At 42.3% G+C, this 26,364-nt stretch overlaps 3 protein-coding genes across 3 annotated transcripts; 2 read left to right on the plus strand and 1 right to left on the minus strand.

The window, feature by feature from the left end:
• Nucleotides 1–530: 530 nt before the first annotated feature.
• On the plus strand, nucleotides 531–6,404 carry LOC140313678 (uncharacterized). Its single transcript, XM_072391671.1, has 5 exons — nucleotides 531–613; nucleotides 2,792–3,050; nucleotides 3,214–3,247; nucleotides 4,837–5,023; nucleotides 5,737–6,404. The coding sequence occupies exons 1-5, from the start codon at nucleotides 571–573 to the stop codon at nucleotides 6,090–6,092; spliced, it is 879 nt and encodes a 292-aa protein (XP_072247772.1). The 5' UTR covers nucleotides 531–570; the 3' UTR covers nucleotides 6,093–6,404.
• Nucleotides 6,405–8,599: 2,195 nt separating this feature from the next.
• Nucleotides 8,600–14,584, plus strand: LOC140313923 (cytochrome P450 2B4-like). The gene is made up of 9 exons (XM_072391912.1): nucleotides 8,600–8,860; nucleotides 8,980–9,142; nucleotides 10,481–10,630; nucleotides 11,421–11,581; nucleotides 12,209–12,385; nucleotides 13,461–13,602; nucleotides 13,692–13,879; nucleotides 13,953–14,094; nucleotides 14,181–14,584. The coding sequence occupies exons 1-9, from the start codon at nucleotides 8,690–8,692 to the stop codon at nucleotides 14,360–14,362; spliced, it is 1,476 nt and encodes a 491-aa protein (XP_072248013.1). The 5' UTR covers nucleotides 8,600–8,689; the 3' UTR covers nucleotides 14,363–14,584.
• A 1,467-nt stretch (nucleotides 14,585–16,051) lies between these two features.
• Nucleotides 16,052–22,704, minus strand: LOC140313924 (cyclin-dependent kinase-like 1). The gene is made up of 10 exons (XM_072391913.1): nucleotides 22,438–22,704; nucleotides 21,770–21,958; nucleotides 21,347–21,468; nucleotides 20,652–20,724; nucleotides 19,077–19,167; nucleotides 18,512–18,712; nucleotides 18,206–18,288; nucleotides 18,067–18,123; nucleotides 16,902–17,054; nucleotides 16,052–16,812 (listed from the first exon to the last, which is right to left on the minus strand). The coding sequence occupies exons 2-10, from the start codon at nucleotides 21,935–21,937 to the stop codon at nucleotides 16,717–16,719; spliced, it is 1,044 nt and encodes a 347-aa protein (XP_072248014.1). The 5' UTR covers nucleotides 21,938–21,958; nucleotides 22,438–22,704; the 3' UTR covers nucleotides 16,052–16,716.
• Nucleotides 22,705–26,364: the final 3,660 nt, after the last annotated feature.

Here is a 26,364-nt window from a genome sequence, read left to right on the forward strand (position 1 = left end):
GTTAATATCTTGGAGATTGTTGCATGGATGAAGCACGTATCCCAGGTCTGCACAGATTAAAATCTTGGTTGGAGCTATCCACAGTGCTGCAACAACAGGCTTCCAGCTGTGCAATAATTATAAATCCAGAATTTTAATCTGCCTGAGCGGGAGGCGATCCAAGCCCTGGTCACAGAGGTGCAAAAGATGCAGGTCTGGTAACAAATTAAAAGTAAGTTATCACGATCCGCCATGTGTTTAGAGTGTGAATAAGTCTTAGATCTGTGTTTCACTGAGGGACGAGTGCTGCGGCGGCGTCCAACCTGACATCTGGTGATGGCTGCAGTGCAAATTATAGGAACTCCTGATGGGATTTATCCACCGCTGCAATGATTATTTGGGCCTCTTCGGCTCACGTGATGTTTATGTCTGTATAAGCAGGGGCGGCTCCAGTTTCTCTCACAACAGCATGGATTTAAGTGGGGAAGACCTACATTGTGGGGATTATTCTCCGTCTCCCTCTCCTGCCCATTTTTTCAGCATCAGTTGCTCTGCCTTTCATTTCAGCTCCTGTTGCTGCTGACCACAGACATGAGCACAGCAGGCGTCCATCGAGGCTTCCTCAGGAAATATGGTAAGCTTTCACCCTTCTAAAACCTGCTTGGTTCTCTGTGATTCTGTTATTCGTGATGTAATAATTGTGCTCAACCAAAGAGAAGCCAAGCACAGCATCATGTAGGGTTTTTGCACTGAATATGGATCCCTGGTACATAGTTTGCGTTTAACCTGTCGAATCAACAACTGATGTCATTATTTGGGGATAGTTTAAAACAACATGACAATTTGACAGATTAAATGGACTTTTCTAAATGATGGACTGATTTCTGAGCCTCAGAGAGGGAAATTGACTGCATGCAGCTCATATAGCTCACAGCGCTGTAACTGGGGAGGAGTACTTTCACAGACCAGCTCTCTGAGTGAGTGTTATCACTTTGTGTCATTTAACTGATCCCAGATGTGTTTTACACAATGATGAGATGTTAGCTCACAAAGCCAAGTCATGTTTTTGGGCTTCAGCCTTTTTCGTGGTCTCTGCTTATGTTACTGCAGACGACATCTGTTTTTAATCTTCCTCCTTTTCATTGAGTGGCGTCATGGTGGATCAGTTTTTTGGCTATTTCAGAATACAGTTAAATGTATGAAGTCATCCCACTGTCAATGCTTCCCAATCATGATTCAATAATTCAATAATACAGTTACAGTTTCTGAGATCCACTCTTGATAAATAGTCACTGCTTCATGTGGTGTGGCACATTTTTTAACATCTGCTTTTCTCTGCTTATATGAAGCTTGTCACCAATCCAGTAACTCATCAGAGGTTTGCTGATGAGGGTAAATTACAGCTATCTACGGTAATTTCCTGTGGCAATGGCTGTTGATTAAACAGCAAGTGGTGAAGATCTTTCTGTAATTTATGACATAACTGCACAGTGAATCCACAGCAGTCCATCACAGCTCCCAGACCTCTCTGCCTCATCTCTTCTGCAAAATCCACGTTCATCTCTAATCCTCTGTGGAGAAATAAAGCAGATCCTCCCCGTCCATCAGCAGTCCCTCTATTATCCTCATTACAAAATGAACAGTCGTCTGGACACCTACACTCTAACACCCTCATGTGTGTCACGTCCTGAAAAACCAGGCGATTCTAGGTTCTCCTTCACAGGTTAAAGGTTTCTCTCACAAGCTGTTGTTTTCTGATTTGTTGCCTCTTGATGACTGGTTGCAATGACACGGGGACATATGTTGTCATTATTGGCACCGTGCTGCTGCTCTCAGCTCTGTTGTCTCACTGTTTGTGTTTAATCACATTTAATTTGGAATTCAGACCACATGCTGTTGCTTTTTTTTCTCCATTTACTTGTTTTAGTCAAAGTGTCCCTTGTTTTATGGCTCAGAACTGACCTTTCTTCATAATTAAATGGTCTCTTGAGGAGTGTTAGCCAGAGATCAATCACCTCTGAGGTCATTTTATGAGGCTGCGCTTTGTGCTGTCAGTGATTTAATGTAACTAAATACATTAACCCGAATACTGCAGTTGAGTGCAGGTTTGAGGGATTTTAAAATTCCAGAAAATACTGTAGTATGGCCTTAATATCACTACATTTGTCTGACAAATTACAAAAACTACACACAAACGATATAAAGAGTTTTTACAATTTCAGATTTTAGTCTCTGATTTTTGTGAAGATTTGCTCTTTTTCCGCTTTACTGAATCTTTAACAAATTTGAGGTGAACACTTTGAGCTCTTAATATTTCTCAATGTTTCAAGTATTTTACAAACCAAACAATCAGTCAGTTACAGTAAGTGAGAAATAAAATTGTAATTTTAATCTGAAGTGTTGCAGTGAAAGTCAGCAGTAATTCTGCTTTAATACATAATGCATGACTAATAATAAGCTAATGATAGATCGCTGTATAACCATCACGGAAGATATTTCTCTGGCCTTTTACAGAGAGCTTTTATTGTTTCCTAATAATAATGTCACCAATATAAAAGACTCCTTTCACCTCTTTTGTACTTTAAGTTGATACAGTTTTTGTGTCTCATCTCAACATTTATCCAGTTATATCAATGACCAAATACTCACTGTATTATTTTGTTTTATTTCATACTTTTAAATCTCAGCTGTGTTTCAAGAACAGCATATTCTCCTCATACTGAGCAGAAATGAACTGTCAGAATGTTAATAACGGCCTATAACAAGCTCCATCTGCTGCCTCCCTGCTGTCTGTGCTGCTTTTCCTCTGCAGGGGGCTTCATGTTCAAGCAGTGGAAGGAGAAGTACATCGTACTGACCATGGAGGGGAGCCTGCTGGTGTGCCGGGATGCAGAGTCCCCCCCAGAGCAGGTGGTAGCGCTTCAAACCAACTGCGAGTTGATTGTTGAGGGGCGAGAAATTCTCGACCTGCCCAAGTTACCTGCAGGGGGTAGGAGGGACTGCTGCCTCGCGCTCATCCTGCCACAGAACAAGTTCCTGCTGCTTCTCACAGACAACCCTGATGACTGCAGGTGTGTCTCTCTTTGGGGGCAGATGTCCTTTGACCCACTCAATATCAGACGTTAACTGCACATAGTATCCTACACACAAGGCTGGGACAGCACATCCTATCTGTTTTAATGTCTGCTTGGGTCCAATTAAACTATAATAACATAGCACTTTTACCTTTGACAGTCTTTGGCTGAAGCTGATCAGGAAAGTGAGAGAGGTGAGTCAGCAGGTTTTTATGTTTATTGCTTTTCATTTGTATCTGGGTGCTTCAGCTCACATCTCTGAAAATGAGAAAAACAACTCCCAGAGGTCCAAGTTCTCCAAAATGTATTAATCAGAGGCTTTAATTAACAAACACAATCACAAATAAATGAATTTCAGTGTCTTTAATGACCAACTTCATTGTTTGTTTTTAGAAAATATCAAATTTGATGCAGCAACACACTCAAAAGAACTCAAACTGTGTTCCATCACTTTCCTTTCACTGACACTTTTTAATGGTTTGGAAACTAAGGATAGTTATTGTTTCTGTTTTTCAGAGGACTCTGTTTCCATTCTTGCCGAATATAAGATTTCAGCTGCTCAAAAGGTTCAGGTTCAGGCTACTTTCTTTATAAGAAGAAAAAGATAAAACTGATTCAATAAATTCGTGATAAAACTTAAAGTCATTATGGCGCAGTCAGTGTGAACGTGGGAGAGTTTCCGTGGATAAGTACAGTTGCTGTTAATCCTTTTTACACACCAATAAAACACACACACACACACTCTGTGTGTATGAAGCTGCTGGAAGTCCTGCAGAATGAGGTCCGGCATCGTCCTGCTGAAATAACCACGGAAGTCACCTTGATGGCAGCATCTGTCTCTCCAGAACTCCAACATCCAGCTGTGCATCAGTGGTACCTTCACCCAGATGAAGCCCTCCATGCCATGGACTCTGATGCAGCCCCAGACCATCACAGACGCTGGCTTTAAACCTTCCTCTGAGAACAGCCTGGGTGCTCTTTCTCATCAGTTTTTCCCAGAAGCAGCTGAAACGTGGACTCATCTGCCCACAGAACACGTGTCCACTGTCTTTCTGTCCCTCTGAGATGAGCTGGAGTCCAGAGAACTGGGCCGTGGTTCTGCTCAGAGCTGATATATGGCTTCCTCCTGGTGTGATGCAGCTTCAGCTCACATTTCTGGATGCAGCCGTGGACTGTGTTGAGTGGAAATGCTTTTCCCAGCTCCTCCTGAGCCCATGTGGCTGTATGGATCATGGTGGCCTGACGGTTTCTCCTGCAGTGCTGTCTGAGGGCTCCGAGCTCATCCAACAGTGCTTTCTGTCCTTGGCCTTTCCACACTGAGATTTCCTTAAACTGCCTGAAACTTTTCATGATATTATGCTGCGTCAGTGTTGAAAGATCAAAGTTCTTTACAATGATATAAATAATGGACGGAAGCTCCTTTTATACCCAATATTGTCACCCTCACCTGTCATCATCATATGCAGTATTTCTGTGTATTGAAGCTTCTGAAAGCTTCTGTTTTTCTCTAATAATTTATGTGTTGCTGCCTCAAATTCTGAGTTAAATTTTCTAAATACAACGAAGCTGATGAGTGAAGACACTGAAAATCATTTCTGTTTACTTGTGTTTGTTAATTAAAAGTTCAAACCAAATTAGTATGATTTACAAATTAAAGTTTTTGTTACATTTTAGAAAAAGTCTTCTGGAAATGGGGCTGGCACCTGATGATGTACAGACCTTAAAAACACTGCTTAATTGCGTAAAGTGTGGCGTAATAACCTTTCATTTGTCTAATTTCTAGGGTGTCATGTCACCCCAGACCCTTCAGAGACAACGCAGCATTACTCCCTGCATCACAGACAGAGACCCGCTGCCCGACTCATGCAGTGATAAGGACCCTGGCTCACCCAGGGTTGGCGAGGGAACCCCTCCTTTGACTCGGGTCGCTGAGAGAGGAGGATCATTCAGAGACAGGAGCCAACAACAAGGTCTGCCATCACTTCATCTGTAATAACATGACAGCATTGTCGAGGGATTTCACTATAAAACCAAAGCAAGAGCAGAAAAACATCTAATCCTCCTCGATAACAGATGGGTTGCTTAGATACATGACAATATTCAGGAAAAATGTCATACAGCTGGTAACAACAGGCTCAGATTTTTACTTCAAATCTCTGGAAACACGACAGAAAGACTCTCCACTGAAGTCTCACTCAGGGAAAGTCTCCAGGTGGTCCACAGTGAACATAATGACGGCGCAGCTGTGCTCCGAAACCCATTCATTCCAGTGACAAATGAGACGGAAAGCCAAAAGGGTCATAAGCCGTCTGATCTGTTGTATATTTAGTGCTACTGAGCATCTATTAAACGTCAAGCATTTTGTGGGCTGAGTCCTGAAGCTCGTTCATGCAGTCATGTCATGTTTCTGAGTCCCATCCTTCCATTATTTTTGTTTTTCACCCCTTTAATTTAGAGCTCTGTGGGATTTATACAGTCTAATCTCATTTCACTTCAACTGTTTGCTGATACTTGACCCCAGTATCAGATGGCTGCTCTGTTACAGGCGGGGGAATTACTGACTGACACAAATGGCGTTGAACTGAAGGGGAACGCGAAGTCAGCCGCCTTTCTTTCTTTGGGATTCCTGTTTAGAGGACCTTCCAGCTGTTTAAAACTTCACTTCGCTCTGTTTTTCCTGCAGCCAGTGGACAGAGGCGGCCTCTGCGCAGTGTTTCCGTAGCACCGCCTCATCGTGTGTCAGATTGTCTTCGCCACGGCAACAGCAGTGATGCCCGGGCGGTGAGGGCGGTGTGTTTGCTGATGGGAGGGGCAGCAGCCTCCTCTGCCTTGGGCTACCTCAACTCCTGCTCCCCCTCGTCTCCCCTTGCTGCCAGAGCCTCGGAGATTGGCCATGGAACAGGGGCCTTCTCTGAGCTTCCTGCAGGCGGCTCCTTTCACGCCTGCAGCCAGGACGTCGACTCCCCTCACTTCAACAGCTTCGACTTTGATGGAGACTCCGACTTTGATGCATTCGACTGTGGTGGATTTGCCTTTTAATCATGTCTGCAAAGAAACTATTTATTCTCAACAGATTATTCTCTTATTCTTTATTCTCCTTGTATTGGTATACCTTTGTAATTCAGGGTCATTGTTAATAACTAATTACTGGTTGGGTTATCTATACTTCCAATTCATACATTATTGACGTGTTCTTCCTGGCTTTATGCCCATGATCCTAAGGTAAATGATTCATGATCTTGACTCCTTTGAACATTGTCTGTATGTGTCGTATCACTCTTTCCTTGCCCCAGGACTGCTCGTCTTTAGCTGGCAGAGCTGCTTCACTCCAGACATCCATGTGGACGTTTATAAGGAGATTTTAGTCTCAAACCTATTATAAAGTTTTTTTCTTCTCATAATTGTTAATATTATACACAGATGATGTGATCCCCACACCCTCCACATTCTTTTTGCACATGTTTTATCTTGTAGAAATCACTCACCACCTGCACAAACCTCGATGGAATGCTGCTCAGAGGTGACTGAATAAATCCTGCTTTCACAATGACTTTGCTCTTTTCTCTGCTTCACATCCCCAGAGCAAACAGTAGGAGGTTGAATGAGGTAGCCTCGAACAACAGTACACAAAGGAGGTCAAAGGTAGAAAAATGACAATGCAGATTTGCACATACAGTTTAACAGGTTAAATATTCAAGACAGGGAGTCTGAATGGGAAATGATTGTGAAGAAAATTAGCCTGATGCTCCCCACACACCAGAAGACTTTGAAAAGACTCCGAAAGACTATCAGCTCACATCTAAAGACTAGTGTTTAGAGTTTTTAGTCCCAGACGAGCCTCAGACTAAAGATTTTACAAAGACTCTGAATCTTGTAGGGTCACTATTTACAAGACTACAACTAGATATTTTTTTTAAATTTCCCATCATGCAATTTTTTCCCCATCATGCTTAGAAGTTTTACAAAAATGGAGGAGAAGCAGCTTTTAGCTGCAGCTGCTCTTGTCTGTGCAGTGGTTTGTAGTGAAAAACAGTCCATTTCCGCCTGCTTGTCGCTCGTTCTTCTACATCCGCCGACATGTTTGTTATTGACTGTCTGCTTTCCTGTTTCTGATGCTGTCAGAGCTCATCTATTGGTTGTTGATTGTGTTACGTCTCTGCGACCTGCGATAATATTAAACACGTTTCATATGATCCCAAGCTCAAGACTAGGGAAAGACTGCAGATTAACACCTTAAACTTAACGATCCAGATGACGGGAGCGCGCCGAGACTCCAGTTAGACTCCTAAAGACTCCAGTTAGACTCCTAAAGACTCCAGTTAGACTCCTAAAGGCTCCAGTTAGACTCCTAAAGACTCCAGTTAGACTCCTAAAGACTCCTAAAGACTCCAGTTAGACTCCTAAAGACTCCAGTTAGACTCCTAAAGACTCCAGTTAGACTCCTAAAGACTCCAGTTAGACTCCTAAAGACTCCTAAAGACTCCAGTTAGACTCCTAAAGACTCCAGTTAGACTCCTAAAGACTCCAGTTAGACTCCTAAAGACTCCTAAACACTCCAGTTAGACTCCTAAAGACTCCAGTTAGACTCCTAAATACTCCAGTTAGACTCCTAAATACTCCAGTTAGACTCCTAAAGACTCCAGTTAGACTCCTAAAGACTCCAGTTAGACTCCTAAATACTCCAGTTAGACTCCTAAAGACTCCAGTTAGACTCCTAAAGACTGTCAGTTTTTAGTCTGGGACTGTGGAAATCGTTTGGTGTAAGCCAAGCATAAGAGGCTGCTTTAATAGTTTATCAGAATCAAGTTTATTGCCAAGTAGGTTCGCACTTAAAAAGAATTTGACTTGATGTAGTTTGTGCAGAATATTAAGTATAGCATTATAGATATATGTACAGCATCTAAAAACATAAGGAGGTGTAGAGCAAGCTGAATGCTATAAATGTGCAGATATACAACAGGATGAAATATCAATCCATATAATTCAAACATCCAGCATTTAATACTGTTTAAAATTAATAATACAACAAATCTTAGAAACTAAGACATACAACTTTCTTCCTTGAAAATATCGCTGCCAGTTTTTAACTTTAATTTGCAGTAAAACATTTTTAAAGGTTAAGTCTAAAAGGTTAAAAGTCTAAAAAAGGCTAATTTTTGCTCCTCTGAAAGTTAAATAGATTTCTTCTAATTTTTCCTCATTAGAAGGCTGTAGATCAGTTTGTAGATGCTTTAAGGCATCTCTCGTGTTTTAACAATGTTGTTTTGATGAGTTATTGATCCAGAAAATTGGAATATCGTCACAACTTTTCCGAGCTTCTGAAGTTCACCTTCGGCACTGATTTGTCAGGCCCTGAAACAGCTGCCAGGTGTGATGCAGCCGCAGGTCCTAACAGCTGCTTTTGTTTTTTTGTTTGTGCACATTCCTCAGGTCAAATTTTAAACTGCTTTTCACCTGTAATCGGGTGAGAGTGCACTGGGTGCAGATCACATGATTTACCTCTGGCCCACTGCTCTGCTCCTGCCTCCTTGCTGTTACATATAAACACAGCCGTTCAGGTGCAGTAAAAGAGCCAACGACTGCAGAACAGTGAAAGCTGTGTTAAAGGAGACAAGAATACAAGCGTGGAGAGCATTATGGAGTTTTTCACAACTCTGATCTTGGCGGGGCTGGTCTTGGCTCTGCTGTGGCTGTTTACTGTGAACAACAGTAAGAAGTACAATTTGCCTCCGGGACCGTCTGCACTTCCTCTGATAGGAAACCTGCCACAAATAGACAAGAAAACACCCTTTAAAAGCTTTCTGGAGGTGAGTCTGCAGTAATTGCAGTTCTTTAATGATTTATTTGATCACCCTGTTACTTTAGAGTCGTGCACAGTGGTACTGAAACTGTTATTAATGCAGGTTTTTTGTTTTGTTTTGTTTAGTTCAGTAAGATCCATGGTCCTGTGATGACGTTGTACCTGGGCTGGCGGCGGGTTGTTGTTCTGGTGGGGTACGACGCAGTTAAAGGTGCCTTGGTGGACCAGGCAGATGAGTTCGTAGGCAGAGGGCCAGTGCCATTTCTACTTAGAGCTACCAAAGGATATGGTAAGACAAGACACTCTTTATTCCTGTCTTAGCCTATTTTGCTGGAAGTGTTCAGGTCAAAATACAAGCCCTGGGGTGACCGAGCCTTTTCTGCTGCTGCCCCCAGGCTCTGGTATAAGCTCCCCCCCGAGATGCGTCTTATTTCTGACCTGGGTCTCTTTAAATCTGGGCTAAAAACATATTTATTACAGATGGCTTTTAATACCCAGTAGTATGGTGACACTTTTATATTATCTTATTCAATTTTGCTGTATTTTATTGCGTTTACTGTTATTTTATTGTTTTGTACTTATTCTTTTCTTTATTTATTATCTGCTGTAAAGCACTTTGGTACCGAAATGGATTGTTGTAAAGGGCTGTATAGATAAAGTACATTTACATTTACATTTAGCCTAGATTAATACTCATTTACAGGTGGTCCAAAACGGTTGCAAGAATGCTTTCCGTACATCGCTGTCACATCATCCCAGCTCAAAATCTTCCCGTTTGCAAAGCCTTAAACAATCTCAGCACAGATCAGAGAACTTTTAATGCCCTATATTCATTCTGGACTCCTCAGTTAAAGCCGTAAACAATCTCAGCACAGATCAGAGAACTTTTAATGTCCTATATTCATTCTGGACCCCTCAGTTAAAGCCTTAAACAATCTCAGCACAGATCAGAGAACTTTTAATGCCCTATATTCATTCTGGACCCCTCAGTTAAAGCCTTAAACAATCTCAGCACAGATCAGAGAACTTTTAATGTCCTATATTCATTCTGGACCCCTCAGTTAAAGCCTTAAACAATCTCAGCACAGATCAGAGAACTTTTAATGCCCTATATTCATTCTGGACCCCTCAGTTAAAGCCTTAAACAATCTCAGCACAGATCAGAGAACTTTTAATGTCCTATATTCATTCTGGACTCCTCAGTTAAAGCCTTAAACAATCTCAGCACAGATCAGAGAACTTTTAATGCCCTATATTCATTCTGGACCCCTCAGTTAAAGCCTTAAACAATCTCAGCACAGATCAGAGAACTTTTAATGTCCTATATTCATTCTGGACCCCTCAGATCTTCTGATCAAGGCTTGCTACTGCAGGTGTTCCTTGCAGAGTCCAGACATTTAAATGTCTTTGTCAGCTGTCACCTTCTTTTGTCTCCTTTTCATTAGTTGGTTGTTGCTGAATTTCACACGAAATGGGAGTTTTACCGATTTCCTGCAGATATCGAGCGACAGCATCAACAACACAATCTGCACAATAGAATATTTCATTCTCTTAATATAATGACCATGATTATAATAAGAATATTCGGGCACAAACTTATCGATAAGAACACTTGCTCTTTTAACAGGTTTAGGGATCAGCAATGGGGATCGCTGGCGCCAGCTGCGGCGTTTCACTCTAACAACTCTACGAGATTTTGGGATGGGACGTAAAGGGATGGAGGAGTGGATCCAGGAGGAGAGCAAACACTTGAGATCTCGCATAAGCACATACAAAGGTGAGTTTTCAGCTACTGCGAAAGTACCGATTCAAAACAGAGCTGATCTGAAAGAGTTATCTGTCAGTTAAGCTTGTTTTCAGCATCCTTCATTCAGCTTCACTCAGTTCTTCAACGCTCACTCTGTCTGCATAGAGCAGAGTTTCTCAATCCTGGTCCTGGTCCTCAAATGAATGGGTCGTCCACAGCCTTCTGCAGAGCTTAAAGACCTGAGCAGGGAAACGTGGAAAACATGCAGGGCGGGGAGCCTTGAGGACCAGGATTGAGAAACACTGGCACAGAGCGTAGACCTGAGTCTGAACGGCTAAATGGTGCAAAAACTATCTACACAGAGAGATTTTCACTGTATTTATCAGTCTTGTTTAAGCTGCACTCTGTTATTCTTCTCCATGTCTTTCTGGAGTAAACAATGAAGCTGGTTTTCAAAGACAATAAGCTACAAAACACTTGACTTTGTGGGTAGGACACATTTGTCTGAATTATAGAGCACAATATAAAACTCAAAATCAATAAAAGTTAATGATTGAATCAAGTGTTTAACAGTCAAAGGGTTGTGACAGATCCTCTGCCACTTAGTCTGCCGTCTAAGTAAATACAGATAAAAACCTAAACATGTCAGGACAACAACTTCAAAAGAGGTTGTAGAAAAAAAAACGTGTTAAGCTAAAACTGTAAAATCTTAAGCAAACAGTTTGTTGCAGGTGCTTTGAGGACATACTCAGCATTTCGTTTTGCTCCTGACGGAACATTTGTAGAATGAGTTCAGTTGCGTTTTTCCTCTTGCCTCCAGGTGAACCATTTGACCCCACACTCTTGCTGACTCGCACCATTTCCAATGTGATCTGCTGCCTGGTGTTTGGCCAGCGCTTCACTTATGAAGACAAGCAATTCCTGCGCCTTCTCAGCAACATAGGGAAGGTTGTAAGGTTCAATAGCAGCAGTACTGGTGTGGTAAGTGTAGAGTTTGCTCCAGTTACATTTTAAACATTGGTTTTTATCTGATATACAGTATATATATAGTTACCATGCAATGAAAACATTACTTTATTGTCATGGTTAGTAATTAAAGGGCAACTCTGGTATTTTTAAACCTAGACCCTATTTCTGGCATGAAATACGTTCATCTGCTCACTGAGAACAGTTTGGTGAAAGTCGGCGTTCTTCGGAAGATATTTAGATAACTGGAGATCCATATAACGGAGTGAACGGGGCTTAGACGATGCAGCCTCTAAATAAGGCATTATCTGTCTTTATTTCACCAATACTTTAAGAAGAATGAATGAATGAACGTGTGCTATAGCTCTGTTAGCTCATAGCTGCTGTTATGTGGCTACTTGCAGCTATAGGAGAGCTAACGGAGGGATTTCTACTCAGGCACTCTACTGGGACCCCTTCATCCACACTCCCCCTGCAGCACAGTTTATTGAGGTTGTTTCCTGCTTCCCCCAACTCTCTCCTCCCCCTTTCCTGGTTATCTAATGTCAAATCCTTTCACATTTTACCAAAATGTAAACTTTACGCTAAATATTGGAGTAAGTATCCACAGAGTTGATTGTTCAGCATCATTACCTCCCACAGATGTACAACATCTTCCCCTGGCTCATGGAGCATCTCCCGGGCTACCAGCACACTGCTTTTGCCCATATTGAAGAGATCAGAGAGTTTGCCAAGACAAAGATCCAAGAGCACAAAGAGACGCTGGACCCCAGCTCCCCCAGAGACTTCATTGACTGCTTCCTCATCCGAAGTGAACAGGTGGGAAATTTGTTTGATTAAGGAAACACAAACGGCACAGAACAATTGTAATTTTCATCCGAAATGTTTAACTTTAATGTTAAATTTAGTTCTAATAATGACTGTTTTGATGCACAGTACTGTGAAAAAGCGTTGATCCGTCCCTCATTTGGCTTTCTAAAGATCTTTCAAAGTTTTTCTTTGGCTGCTTTTTCACTCATTTTCACTCCAGTCCTTATACATGACCATTTCAGATTCAGATTCAGATTCAACTTTATTGTCCTTGTGCAGAGTGTAGGTAGAGAGCCAATGAAATGCAATTAGCATCTAACCAGAAGTGCAGTATACAGAATTATTTACATAAGGCTCAGTGGAAATCTTATAGGCAATAAATATCTATCGTAAATATATGTGCATTGTTAAGAGAGTGCATATATATGAGGTATGCACATACAGTGAGTGGAGATTACATGTACTAAGAGCTGCATGTAGACAGTATTGTAGTATGAATGATATGTACATAGGCGTAAAGCCTGAGTAAGACACATAAGCAGTGCAGAAGGTGTAAGGATGCAGTAAAGTGACAGCACGATGGTATCAGAGGGATGTTTTTTTGTCTAAGACACTTAACTCTGACCTTTGAACCCTTCAGACAGATAAAAGGCTCCTAACTCAAGGGATGAACCAGTGTTGTGTCGACACAGAACAGACAAGTTAGCAAAGAAGCCATTTTAAACTGGATCTTTAGGCACTTTGTCACAAAGACACATCATTTGTTCCCATTTCTTTAGCTGCATCTATGAAAAACAGCAAAGAAAACACAGTTTGACAGACAGAAAATAGGATTTCTGCAGCAACAAGGTGATTCCCAAAGAGCTATTAGCTGAAAACTTGGCATATCTCAGCATGGTGTGCAGTGTGTCCTTAAAACATTTGAGGAAACTGGACAAGTGGAGGTAGCTATGTACTGCAGCTGACTGACTTTGAACAGATCTCATTCCCAGATTTAGACTAATGAGCGCGCACCAACAGCTCAAAGGCTGGTGAAACAGTTTGGATGTGCAGCGTATAGCATCCTTATCATCTCTCGTTTCAGGAAAAGGACATTCCCACAACTGAGTTCCATTATGAAAACCTGATCGCCACAGTGATGAACCTGTTCCTGGCAGGAACAGAAACCACCAGCTCCACCATCAGATATGCTCTCAGTGTGCTGATGAAACACCAGAACATTCAGGGTCGGCCGAACAGCACAAAGTCTGTTTATTAGTGAACCTGCCTTTCGTAACAGCAGATCAGAGTAACGGGCCTTTCTTGTCTTCTCCAGAGAAAATGCAGCAGGAGATTGACACTGTGATTGAAAAAGGTCGATGTCCCAGCATGGTGGACCGGAAGTCCCTCCCCTTTACAGATGCTGTCATCCATGAGGTGCAGCGCTTTCTTGACATCGTCCCCTTCAGCCTTCCTCACTACGCACTGCAAGACATCTCGTTTAGGGCTTATACAATCCCCAAGGTGGCCTACATTCCTGGATATATAACATTCTGAATGCAAAGATTGACACTGACAAGCTGTCTCATCTCTACAGGACACTGTAATTGTTCCTTTGCTGCACTCTGTGCTGAAAGAAGAAAATCAATGGGAGACTCCCTTGTCCTTCAACCCCCATCACTTCCTGGACCAGAATGGAAACTTCAAGAAACATCCTGCATTCATGCCATTTTCTGCAGGTGAAGCAGACGATGAGCAGTTACCAGACAGGCCGACATCGCTCTGTTCTGTACGCCTTAACCCTTCTGATTATGTCTCCTCACAGGTAAAAGAGCCTGTGTTGGCGAGTCTCTGGCTCGTATGGAGCTTTTCATCTTCTTGGTGTCGCTCCTGCAGGATTTCACCTTCTCCTGCCCTGAAGGCCCAGACAGCATCAGCCTCATTCCAGAATACAGCAGCTTTGCCAACGTGCCTCGCAGGTACAACATCATCGCCACACCGCGGTGAAAAAACGAAGCTGCACTCAGACCATCGGACATCGCTTTAAGTGCTTGAACAAAAATGATTCTTACAACACATATTGCATTATCCTGAAGTAGTTCTGGTTAGTGTTTGCTGTTAACTCACTGATTATTGCTTGTATTGCTATATCCTGTCTTTTCTGTATAAAACATAATCATTGGTGCTGAATTACCTGTTAAAATGCTTTCTTACACACTAAAAATAAATCTATTTTAAAGTAAAGTCACAACAATGAAACCTTGAATTGGTCATTTTATTTAGACAAAGATCTGCTCTCTTCTGTGAGATGTTTTATCTGCATTTTTTGTTCATGTCATACTGGAAAAATGATTTAAATAAGATTAATCTAAAAACAAAAAAATGTTAAACTGGAATATTGACCTAAGTAAGATATAAGAATGTATTTAGCTTGAGCCGTTTAAGATGGACCCATGATGACACGGACTGCTTTGTGGATTATTGTTTGTAATCCTTGAGATCCAACCTAAACCCACTGGACACCTTTGACATCTTTGTTCTTTTGGCACGAAGGAACAAATGCACCACAGAGATGAAAATCAGGCTGTAAACTTTTCATTACTGCTAAGGAGATGAAAGTGAACATCTGGTCAGAGCTCCTTTATTCTCCAACACAGCCTGAACCCTCTGAGACAAGCTTTCTGTCATTTCTTTAAGGAGTCTTCAGGAATAGTTCTCCAGGCTTCTTGAAGGACATCCCAAAGCTCTTCTTTGGATGTGGGCTGCCTTTTGTTCCGTTCTCTGTCAGATGATCCCACACTGCTTCAATAATGTTGAGGTCCGGGCTCTGGGGAGGATTCATCCCTCCATAAGACCTGTTGCCACTGATTTTCAGTCCACTTCTTGTGTCATTTGGCATAGCTCAGCCTTTTCTCCCTGTTTCCCTTCCTTAAGAATGGCTTCTTGACAGCCACCCTTCCATGGAGACCATTTCTGATGAGGCTTGGGCCAACAGTAGATGGATCAGCTGAAGGTCCAGATGCATCTCTCAGGTCCTGTCAGGTCACAGCTGGATTTTTTCCTCTTTCTTAAGGACATCACTTTCAGATCCTGTTCATCTGCTGTAGATAGTTTTTTAGGCCTGACACTTCTTCTTTTGTCCTCCACTTGTCCAGTTTCCTCAAATGTTTTAAGGACACACTGCACACCATGCTGAGATATGCCAAGTTTTCAGCTAATAGCTCTTTGGGAATCACCTTGTTGCTGCAGAAATCCTATTTTCTGTCTGTCAAACTGTGTTTTCTTTGCTGTTTTTCATAGATGCAGCTAAAGAAATGGGAACAAATGATGTGTCTTTGTGACAGGCTGCTGGTAACAAAGTGCCTAAAGATCCAGTTTAAAATAGCTTCTTTGCTAAGTTGTCTGTTCTGTGTCGACACAACACTGGTTCATCCCTTCAGTTAGGAGCCTTTTTTCTGCCTGAATGGTTCATAGCTCAGAGTTAAGTGTTTAATATTCCTATAAAAAATGCTCAGGTACAAGGACTGGAGTGAAAATCTGTAAAAAATTAGCCAATGTCCAAAGAAGAACTCTGCAACTCCCAGGTGTAAATTATGCTTTAAAGCAAGCACTTGACTGTTTATATTGGTTTGAAATGTGACTTTGTGTGATTATTTACACTCTTGTCTCAAGAAGCGTCTTTTAAAACATCAAAAGAACAATCTGCTTTTAAATATAAGTTTATTTGTACTTTTCCTCCAATTAGCTGCGTCTGTAATGTGAGAGGTTGGAGGTCAGGTGATCGATCAGGCTGTGTGTCAGGCTGTCAGTGTGCTGATGCACGTTCAGCTGGATCGCTGCCTTGTGGCTGATCAACAGAGTGACTGTGTGTGTCACACTGTGGGGATCACTGTCAAGACTGTGAGAGAAGCATGTTCAGAACCCACTAAATTACCTCAAGTATCAGCTGTCATGGCAGGTTTTATTAACCTTAATTAAAACTTGTGAAGAGATTAAACATAAAGTGCACAACATTATATGATGTACTTTAGTATATAATACAAGATGAACAAGATGTTACTGAATCTATTCACCAGATGTTTCTGTCATATATAAGAAAAAAAACATAAAAAAGATGCTCTCCATGCTCTCCTTTAATCTTAAAGTGCGAACCTAAATAGGGATAAATCAGCACCAGATGCGCCAGAAAACAATGATTTCAGTCTGATGATGGCACACAGATTACTGTTTTACATCTTTTTTAAAGAATACTGTCTGTGGAAGCCATCACAGAAGTGAGATTCTCTGAGACTGTGTAAGAAGCCTGGAACCGGTCCATCTTTCTGTCCTCAGCCACAGTTTTCGGTGAACGTGTTGATTTGTTAAATGTTGGGCAGGTGATATTTATGCTTCACGTGTTTCTTGACGTCTGGTGCAGGTGAGATGTTGCTGTGCGGTAACTGAGGCAGGTACTGAGCCTAAAGATGGAGAGAAAGACGTTTACGGCTTGTTTTTTGGGTGTATGAGACTATTTTTCTGCCGTTCAGCCCCGGTGTTTTAAATTTACCCCTGCCTGTCTGCGTCGGGAGCCTCTGTCGTGTCGTCTTCCCGGGCGCTCACCCTCGCGGCCCCAGTTCAGCCCTGCTTCCTCCTGGAAGTACGACAGCTCCAGCAGCTCTTCACAGGACAGCCGGAGAGAGGGGTCCATCACCAGGCATGACTGGTGACACAAAGACACAGTTCATGGAGTTCTGGCATTTTAAAACTCTGAGTAAAACACAGACTTATCATTGTTAAAGGGGAACTCTGGTATTTTTTAACCTAGACTTTATTTCTGACATGAAATACGTTCATCTGCTCACAGAGAACAGTTTGGTGGAAGTCGGCGTCCTTCGGAAGATATTTAGATTCCTCGAGATCCATATAACGGAGTGAACGGGGCTTAGAGGATGCAGCCTCTAAATAAGGCATTATCTGTCTTTATTTCACCAATACTTTAAGAAGAATGAATGAATGAACATGTACTATAGCTCTGTTAGCTCATAGCTCTGTTAGCTCATAGCTGCTGTTATGTGGCTACTTGCGGCTATAGGAGAGCTAACGGAGGGATTTCTACACAGGCACTCTACTGGGACCACTCCATCCACACGCCCCCCTGCAGCACAGCTCATTCACTCCGGTAAGAACGTCCATCTTACTCAAAGTCTTCGTTCACGTTGTCAAAATCTGATAAATATCCTGCCATGTTGCACAAAACTATCAGCAGCAAACTCTGTGTGAAGTTAGCCGACTGTCACAGAGCACGGAGTGAATAAACTGTGCTGCAGGGGGGCGTGTGGATGAAGTGGGCCCAGTAGAGTGCCTGTGTAGAAATCCCTCCGTTAGCTCTCCTATAGCTGCAAGTAGCCACATAACAGCAGCGCATTTTGTATTGCGTATGACGTATTTCATGCCAGAAATAAGGTCTAGGTTTAAAAATAGCGGAGTTCCCCTTTAAATAACCACTGGCCGGGCCTGTTTCACATCTGTCTTTACAAACTACAGTCTGCTGGTTTTATACATTTAGTTCCATAACATCAAAATTACCTAAAAATGCCTCAACTTTGGTAATCAGAGGACTGTGGACTTCAGTGGAACAGCTGCTTACTAAGTAAGTGAAAAATAAAAATGTAACCGATGCTTACAGTGAGCCCCTGAGAGACTTAAACCGGTCAACAGTGAACGTAACAAACCTTCATAACCTGAAGAGCATGAGGAGAAACTCCATGGAAGCGCTTTTCCAAGGGCTCCTGGGACACCAAATGAATAGATTACAAACACAGTCACACTTCATTACCTCCTTATTGAGGACATTTGTAATTCAAGTCGTACCGTAGTGTCGGGTTCAGGAATACTAACTCCACTGAAGAAGACGTTGGAGCGGAAAACCTGTTGGTGATGAGGGATTAAGTCCCCTGAGATCAGAAGTGAGATCATTAAACAACAATTATTGGGGGAAAAATTGAATCAGTCTGTCTGTTGCTGGAAAGTTCCTCAACAAAATGCTAAACTGAAACCTCAAACATCCACAATCCAGGGCTGTAAGTATCATCAGCTGAGAAAAACGTCGAGAAAGAGTTTCCCATTCAATCTGTGGGTTCACACAACAGCCTTTAGCATGAAAACAGTGAGCCGTACCGAGGGTTTTTCGGATAAGGTAGAGCTGGTCAACGTCCGACTTCCCAGGCCACAGTGGATTCCCGTTGAGTAGCTCGGCAAAGACGCAGCCAAGAGCCCACACGTCAACCGGAGGTCCGTACTGAGTGTCCCCGACCAGCAGCTCGGGGGCCCGGTACCACCGCGTCGCCACGTAGTCCGTGTAGTCATCCTCCGGTCCCGCTGAGTGAACCGTACAGAGATGAAGACAACTCTAATACACACACGTTGGCTTGAGATACTGAATAATGAACACTGAATAACGTGAACGTTGTAGAGGAAGGGATTACAAGACATGCTGAATGACTACATGTGAATGTATGGTAACATAACACTGGAACCTGATGCGGGGGGGGTGGTTAACAGAGACACTCTGCACACAGGCACACTAACTGGCTGAATGGTCCTTCTATGCAAAGCATTCATTCAAACAATGAAAGTGAGGAGGCCATCAGCACGAGCTCATCTACATCCCATGTTGAATAATGAATTGGAGCCACATTAAGACTAAATGCACATAAACACAGCGGCTCTGTGGATGTCTTACTCAGAATGCGGGCGAAGCCAAAGTCACAGAGCTTGATGACGCCTGTTTTGGTGAGGAGGATATTCTCTGGCTTCACGTCACGGTGGATGCACTGAGACACAAACAATCAGCATCAGGGATTTATGCAGCGTGACTTACAGCCTCTCTGTGGTAGAGAAAGAGGCTTATATTAAAGCTGGCAGATTGGAAAAGGATGGGAAGAGACCAGAGATCCATACATATTTTAATAGTTCTGCACTGCAGTCACTGTGGCGTTCTTATTCTCACCGCCCCCCCCCCCCCACAGGAATACTTCGTACTTTTAATGTTGGACAAGACGGTGTTGTCATGACTTTGTGATGTGCACTTTGAGCTCATTTCTCCAATCATCTAAACTGCCGCCCCTACGGGAGCCTTGTGGGCAGCATCAGTGAGTTCTCAGAAATTTAAGACGTGAGCTTGTCACATATATGCCAGCTTTGGAAGGATCTGGAAGGTGGTGCGCAGCCAGAAGTTACCACACTACAGACGTTTGGAGAACGTCAGGGGAACCAAAAACACATGAAACAACAGCCCAGGGACGGGGGTCGGTTATGGGAACTGAAATTTGTTTTGTGCACAGATGAACTCAACACATTAACCTGTAATCAAGCACACTGAGAGCAGGAAAAGCGATGCAATGTTTTACCAAAACAACTATCAGATGGATTACCTGTCGCTGTGTTCAGGCTCCATTTTAAACTGGAACGCACTATATGATGGGCCAATTACAAAGCTCAGATTAAACTTCCCAGCGTTTGACTCTATGAGCCTGCATCTGTACAGGGCATCAGCCGTGAATCTGCTGATATCACTGCAAAATCACAAATGACATCCTGAACGAGACGACTGACATGTTCCTGAGTTCCACACTGCTGTGTACTGCAGCTATGTGTGTGGCTTTGTTACGTAACAGATGCAACAGGAGGAAGAAGTAAAAGGAGCTCAGTGCGTGAGCTGCTAGATTTGTGATGTTGGCTCAGCGTTGGAGCACTTCTGCTGACTGAAAACCCACAAACACACGCTTTGGATTATCTGTAGCCCTCATTCTGAACCAATAAAGATGAGCCTGAAAAACAGTAAACTGCTCTGCTGACCATCAACAGTAGTTTTACTGCTTGTATTACATCCACAGGCACTGTGTAATGTTCTAAACGTTGTAATTTTAGCGGTTTTATGTGACTAATACACCCCATACGTATTCTCTCTGCTGCTTGACGCAATCATGGGGGACACTGCGGTCATTTTTTGCAACCGTTTGTGACCACATGCATCCAAAACTGCCTCTAAAAGTGGTCTGAGCAGTCAGCTCTCAATGCAATGAGTGTTTGTCTGTTTGTGATGGGATCCCAGAGAATGCATGTTAATAACAGCTGAACACTTCCTTTAAAATGAGTCCCGTTAATGCCTCATGGCCACTTTGCAAAGGAGGGATAATTACAGTAAGCGTTAGCCTAAAACACACATGACACGTGACATTGTTTTAGGACAGACTTGATATTTTTCAAACATGTTTATCATGAAAGAAATAAAAGCAAAGAATGAAATGCGACTGACATTGTGTTTGTGGCAGAAGTTAACGGCCTGCAGAGTCTGCCACACTATGCTTTTCAGCTGAGCCTCAGGCACCCTACACAGACAAAGAGACAAAGGAATATTGATTGCTGCAAGAGGAACTAATCTAGACTTTTTCAAAAATGAAGACGTGCTTTATGTAGCCCTCTCATCACCCCAGTAACCTCAGGCCTGTCTCTAACAGCAGCTGCACCTTTGTTTCAAACAGCAGCTAAAGTTTCTGCTGGTAAGGAAGGAAAAGCGGTCCGACGACAACTCGCTATTGTGGTTTGAGCTTGCTGTGTGAGAACAAAAGCTAAGCTAAAATCTTACCTTGTGACAACAGATTATGTATGAGGAGTGTTCATTTTTCTGTTATACCTCCCTCACGCTGCTGCCAGCACCATCTTTGAAATCTCCTGACAACAGTCTTTGTAATTCACGCCTGATCCTCTCTGCTGCCCTGCTCTTGTAAGCAACACTCCTGATAAATAAATGTACACATAATGACTTCAATGGCAAAGCGTATGCTACACTGGAGGCTTCTCAAACCTTCCAGGCTGTATTTAGATACATAGAGAAAGAGCAATATGATGTAAAAATACACTTACGTCCAAACGTCACCCAGCCACACTTAAACAGATCGTGTGGGGACAGCCAGTTACATGCCTCAGCCACTGTCTGGCCCCCTGACCTACCCTCGAGGGTGTTTGTCCAGCTCATTGAGGACCGTCTGTTCACAGAACTCAAACACCAAATGCAGCCGTCTTTTCCTCCTGAAGACCTCCAGCAGGTTGACCAAATTCACATGTTTCAGCTGCTGTAATTCCAACAGAACAGGGACAGTTTCAGCGCTACTCAGCCCAACTTCTGACAAAATGATTGTTCAGTTAAACCTCCAGAAGATGGATGGAACCTCCTGTTTTCTGCAGCATACAAATGTCATTGCTTTCATCAACATCACCCCTTGCTCTGCATAATTTCATACCACTGATAACTGTGCATAATGCATTCCTAACACAAGGAATACCTTAAGAGTGCATGTGTGTTTGCCAGAGTCCACCTGCACGGTAAGATGTGACCAAACTTGATACTATTAGGCTGATCCGAAGGCTTCTCACCTTCAGCATACGTATTTCTCGCAGGGCAATCTTCTTAATGACCGGGTCATCTTCAGACTCCACAAACTTCTTGATGGCGACTATCTGGCCGGTATCTCTGTGTCTGCACTTGAACACCACACCGTATGAGCCCTCCCCAATTTTGGACAGCTTTTCATACTTCTCCATCGTGTAGTTTTCCGCAGTTATCTGTAAAAAGGAAAATGTTTTCACACTCTCACCACTTTAATCCAATTTTCTAAAAAAAAAAAGAAAAGCAATAGATCATAAAGAGGGGAGAATACTTTTATATTTTCACTCAAATCTAGTTTAAGCATGAGAACTATACTTTAACACATGTAACAAATATCGCAAAATAATATGTTTCCATTAAATAAGAGTCCAAATGAACCCCAGTAACACTAAAATGTCAGATTATCTCACTGTCTTGCAAATAAAGGCACAGTTAAGTATTAATAATATTGCAGAAGTCTCTAATGATGGTCCTTAAATTATTCTTTTGTTACAGTAGATCATTAATAGACACAAATGACAGCAGAAGAAAAATGGCACTTTTCCAAAAGGTTCTTTTTAAACCTGCTTTTGCTTATTGCCAACTGTCTCCCCAATTAAAATAAACTTTGTTAGAGGGTTATTATTCAAAATGAAGTGTGCAGACATTCACTCACTCAGTCTGAAAGCCTCTTCAACTCAGCAGCGGGTCTATGGAGTCCATTAAAAGTTCCCAAAGGTTCCTACAACCACAGGCGCGTTAACATTTCTCTCAGCCTCTCTGGTCTTAAAATGATTATTATTTAATCTCGGGTGTCTCTGACTCTATTCGCTCCCTGTGCTGTCTGCTCGGGCGGTGCGTCACTACCTTGGTAACCCGTCTGGTTATTTTTTCTCCCTCTGAGCACCGTCCGCTAACTAAAAGTAAATATTAGCTCATTTTCATTGGAACGACGCCTCTGGTGTTCATAAAGGGAACAATAACGAGTTGCAAAGTACGACGTTTAGCTTACCTCTTTCAAAAAGCGTAAAAAAGAGACGAAAATACGGTGCTCATTCAGGATACAAATTCACAAAGCGGGCTACGCAAGTTAAAGCACGCAGGGGGATACACGTTCGTTGTTACCATGGAGACGGGTAGCCAACCGGACAAGTGGCTAAGACCGTTGTTTTTAACAGTTAGCTTGTAGCCTAGCATAACATTTGATTCCATTTTGACCATATTACATTTTTCTTTGGAAATATAATTAATGGGCATTAATCCTGGAAACATTTCGAAATCATGTAGAGTTAATGTACTTTATCGCATGTAATCCACCTCCCTATTTATTAATTCAGATTTATTTATTTAAAGCAAAAGAGGGACAGTGCTCATAATTAGCCGTTGGGCTAATTTACAGCCAACAATAAAGAAAATGATAAATTACAATACTCATCTACTTACACAAAGCCTATGTGCTTTGGTGTACTTGTATTAATTTCTGGTTATTTTAAAAACATTTGAATTATTTCAGTAACAATAAAAAATCAAGAAAAGGTCAAGCAGAAATTATGACAGCCACAGCAATGCAGCTCCTTCAAAAAACATGTATCAGTAGTCAAGATGAAAAATGAAACACACATTACATTATTTTAGCAGAGCATTATTTTTGCCGAAGACACTTTGGCATATAAATCTGGGAGGGTGGGGATCCCATCAGCAACCACTCTACCTCCTGAGATACAGCCACCACAACAAAGAGCCTGTACACATCAGTCTTGATATGACCTTCTGAAATTGAGGAAAATGCCACTTCACATTTACCTTTTCCCATCAAGAACAAAAAAGACAATATTTGTGTTAAGTAGTGTCTATTCTGTTTGAAAAATGTGGAAATATGGACATACGAAACATTATAACCAACCAAAAAAGATTTGTAAGTGTAATTTCAAGAGCTTACTGAGGGGGCAAATGTAGGGATTCTCTCTACAACATTGCAAGATCTTAAATTTAACAAGAGCCCTGAAATTACGTATAATATGATATACTGAACTGAATTTTAATGTATCAAACAACACGAAAAGTAATGGAGTTTAGCCTTGATTATACAAGTTCTAATCTAAATAAAGTAATATTTTTAAACACTGGAAACAAAAAAGTGACAGGATCATGTCACTCTGCCACATATATGACAGACCAACTCTAATGTGGTAGCATGATTTATGGACGATCTGATCTCTCTGTTGACTGTGAGTACTCCCCTCCCTGTCGTCCTCCTACAGAGGCTCCGCTGTTTCCCACTGCTTCTCTGTGAATGATGGGAAAGCAGTCTGTGTTGCACTCTTGTGCTCAGACACACACAGGCACCTTGAGGTTCTGGCATGGAGGCCTTGTGGTGAAGGGTATGAAATGCCCCACGGGAGATTGGTCAGACAGGTTGGTTGTACGGAGTCGGTATGACATGTGGTTGCCTTGTTCAGAGACCCATGCACTTGTGATGTGTTGGCAAAGCAAAATGTAACACTTCTTTTTTGTGGTTTTCTATGTTAACATTCATTTTTGTTGTGTATGGGATTTGCCCTTTCAGAGCACATTTATGTTATTCAGAGTACACCTCAGGTTAGAATAGTAAAATGGGTAATGCTTCTTATGATTGCATCAACAGCACGACTGCATGGTAACCAAGAAAGGAGAGAAGTACACAGAACTCTTCCCATCCTATTCCATTGCTTTCATTTTATCTTGCATTAGTTGTTTTGGAGAGAAGTGCCTGCTGCAATGATAGGAATGCATCCTAGAGTCCTTACCCCTCCGTTTTGCTGAAGTCAGGGTCCCCTAGTCTTTTAGGGATCAACCATTAGTTGCCATCCAGCCGTCCAAGTGGCCCACAATGCAACTCATGAAAAGCTACATGTGCAGCTACACTTTATGCCTGTAGAATAAAGGGCCATGTGGAGAAACTGCAAACTAGAACTGCAAACTTTATCTAGGATTAATACCCAAAGATCAACCCAGACTTGTTACTGCATTATCACCACAAGGAATAGCACTCCAATAAACACTGTGCTTCCTTTTCCCACCAGAGGGCAGTGTGTCCCCTTTAAAGCACGCACTATACGTTGAAACATAGTTGTTGACACTTGATAGCGATCATCGTGGTATTTGCACGCTATCAGCTTTAATGGTAATCAGAGATGGAGGGCAGTTAAGACATACATAAACACCATTGTTTCCTTGTGTGAATTAAGGCTTTTGGACTTTCAGGGGAATTTTGAGCTTTGAGTTTCGTGATGGTAAATTCCACCATTTAATGAATAGCTTATTCTTTGTAGGAATTGATACCCAATGGACTTTCTGAAATTCTAAGACGAGAGATTGGTGTAATGTTTCTTCACTTCTCGGTTGAATCATCCTTCAGACACAGACACAAAGACTGAAACCGTCACTAGTTTGTTTTAGTCTAGCCCTCCTTTTGAAAATACACAATCCAACCTCTAAAAAGCACCCAGACCTAAGACAGCACACCACACAGCCCAGCCCTGTTGGCTCTTCATCCCATGAAATTCAGCATTCTACTTTTAGATTTGCTTGTCTCAAGCGGCTCACTCTTTTTGGCCTGGCACCTTCGCAGCCACCAGGTAAATGTGGCAGCCAGTTGGTGAGACACTTGTATCATGCACTGCCTCAGTAGTAGACATAGTGTGAGAGAGCTGGTGCCTCTATAGTCAGCTTATTCTGCTCTTGGCTTCCTGACATGCACAGAAGTCAGGCAGCAGAGCTCTGTTGAGTAGCAGATGTTTTACACTGTGGCCGTTACCCTCATTTCCTGGGCGGAGAGTTCTTTGCTCTATTAGACGACTAACAGGAACAAGGGAAAAAAGAGCTTAAAGGGGAGAGACAGAAAGGGTGTGCAAGTTATCTGAGCTTAGAGGACCCACAAATCACTTTGTCACCAGCAAACTTGACAGGCAGCAGGAGAGAGGCAGCGCACGAGCAGAAAGACAGAGTCAAATAGGGGTGTGCGCTGGGAGTTTTGTCAGTGGAGACTCAAAAGAGAAGGTGTGAGGAAGCTGTAGAGGGCATAAACGAGGTGATACCGATGGATGGATAGAGGGAAGAGAAGATCCAGTTCCCAAAAAGGTGCAAGCAAAGAGGGACGGTGACTCCTTTTACTTCTGTGGTTACTGCCGCTCTGTCTGGATGGTACTCATGTAAAGAGGTGTGTTGCTCTTCAAAATCTAACACTCGGGGACTGTTTCCTTGAAAACTACATTTTAAACTTCTGATAGTAGACCTGCTTGGGCTATTTTAATCTCAGGGAGAGTACACTTGTGCATTATTGTGTTTGAGAATGAAGGGACGGATAGAGAGGCAGCTGCTCTGTCAGTGAAGGAGGCATGAGTTAGAGGTACTGAAAGGCATTTCTGTTGTCGTAAAGAGATCACATGCTGTTAATGGTAAAAAGAGGTAGTCACAGCAGAGAGATATACATGTTTGTCACATGTTTTTCAGTCAGAGTATGCAGAAGTTTGTGACTGATCTCAAAAAGGTTAGAAAAGTTCTGTTTAAATACAACAACATCCTTGTTTTTTCCCTTCACTGTGGGTATTGATTAGCTCTGGGC

The sequence above is a fragment of the Leuresthes tenuis genome, unplaced genomic scaffold (assembly GCF_036924035.1).
Source record: "Leuresthes tenuis unplaced genomic scaffold, fLeuTen1.0.hap1 SCAF_9, whole genome shotgun sequence".
NCBI classification, from domain to species: domain Eukaryota; kingdom Metazoa; phylum Chordata; class Actinopteri; order Atheriniformes; family Atherinopsidae; genus Leuresthes; species Leuresthes tenuis.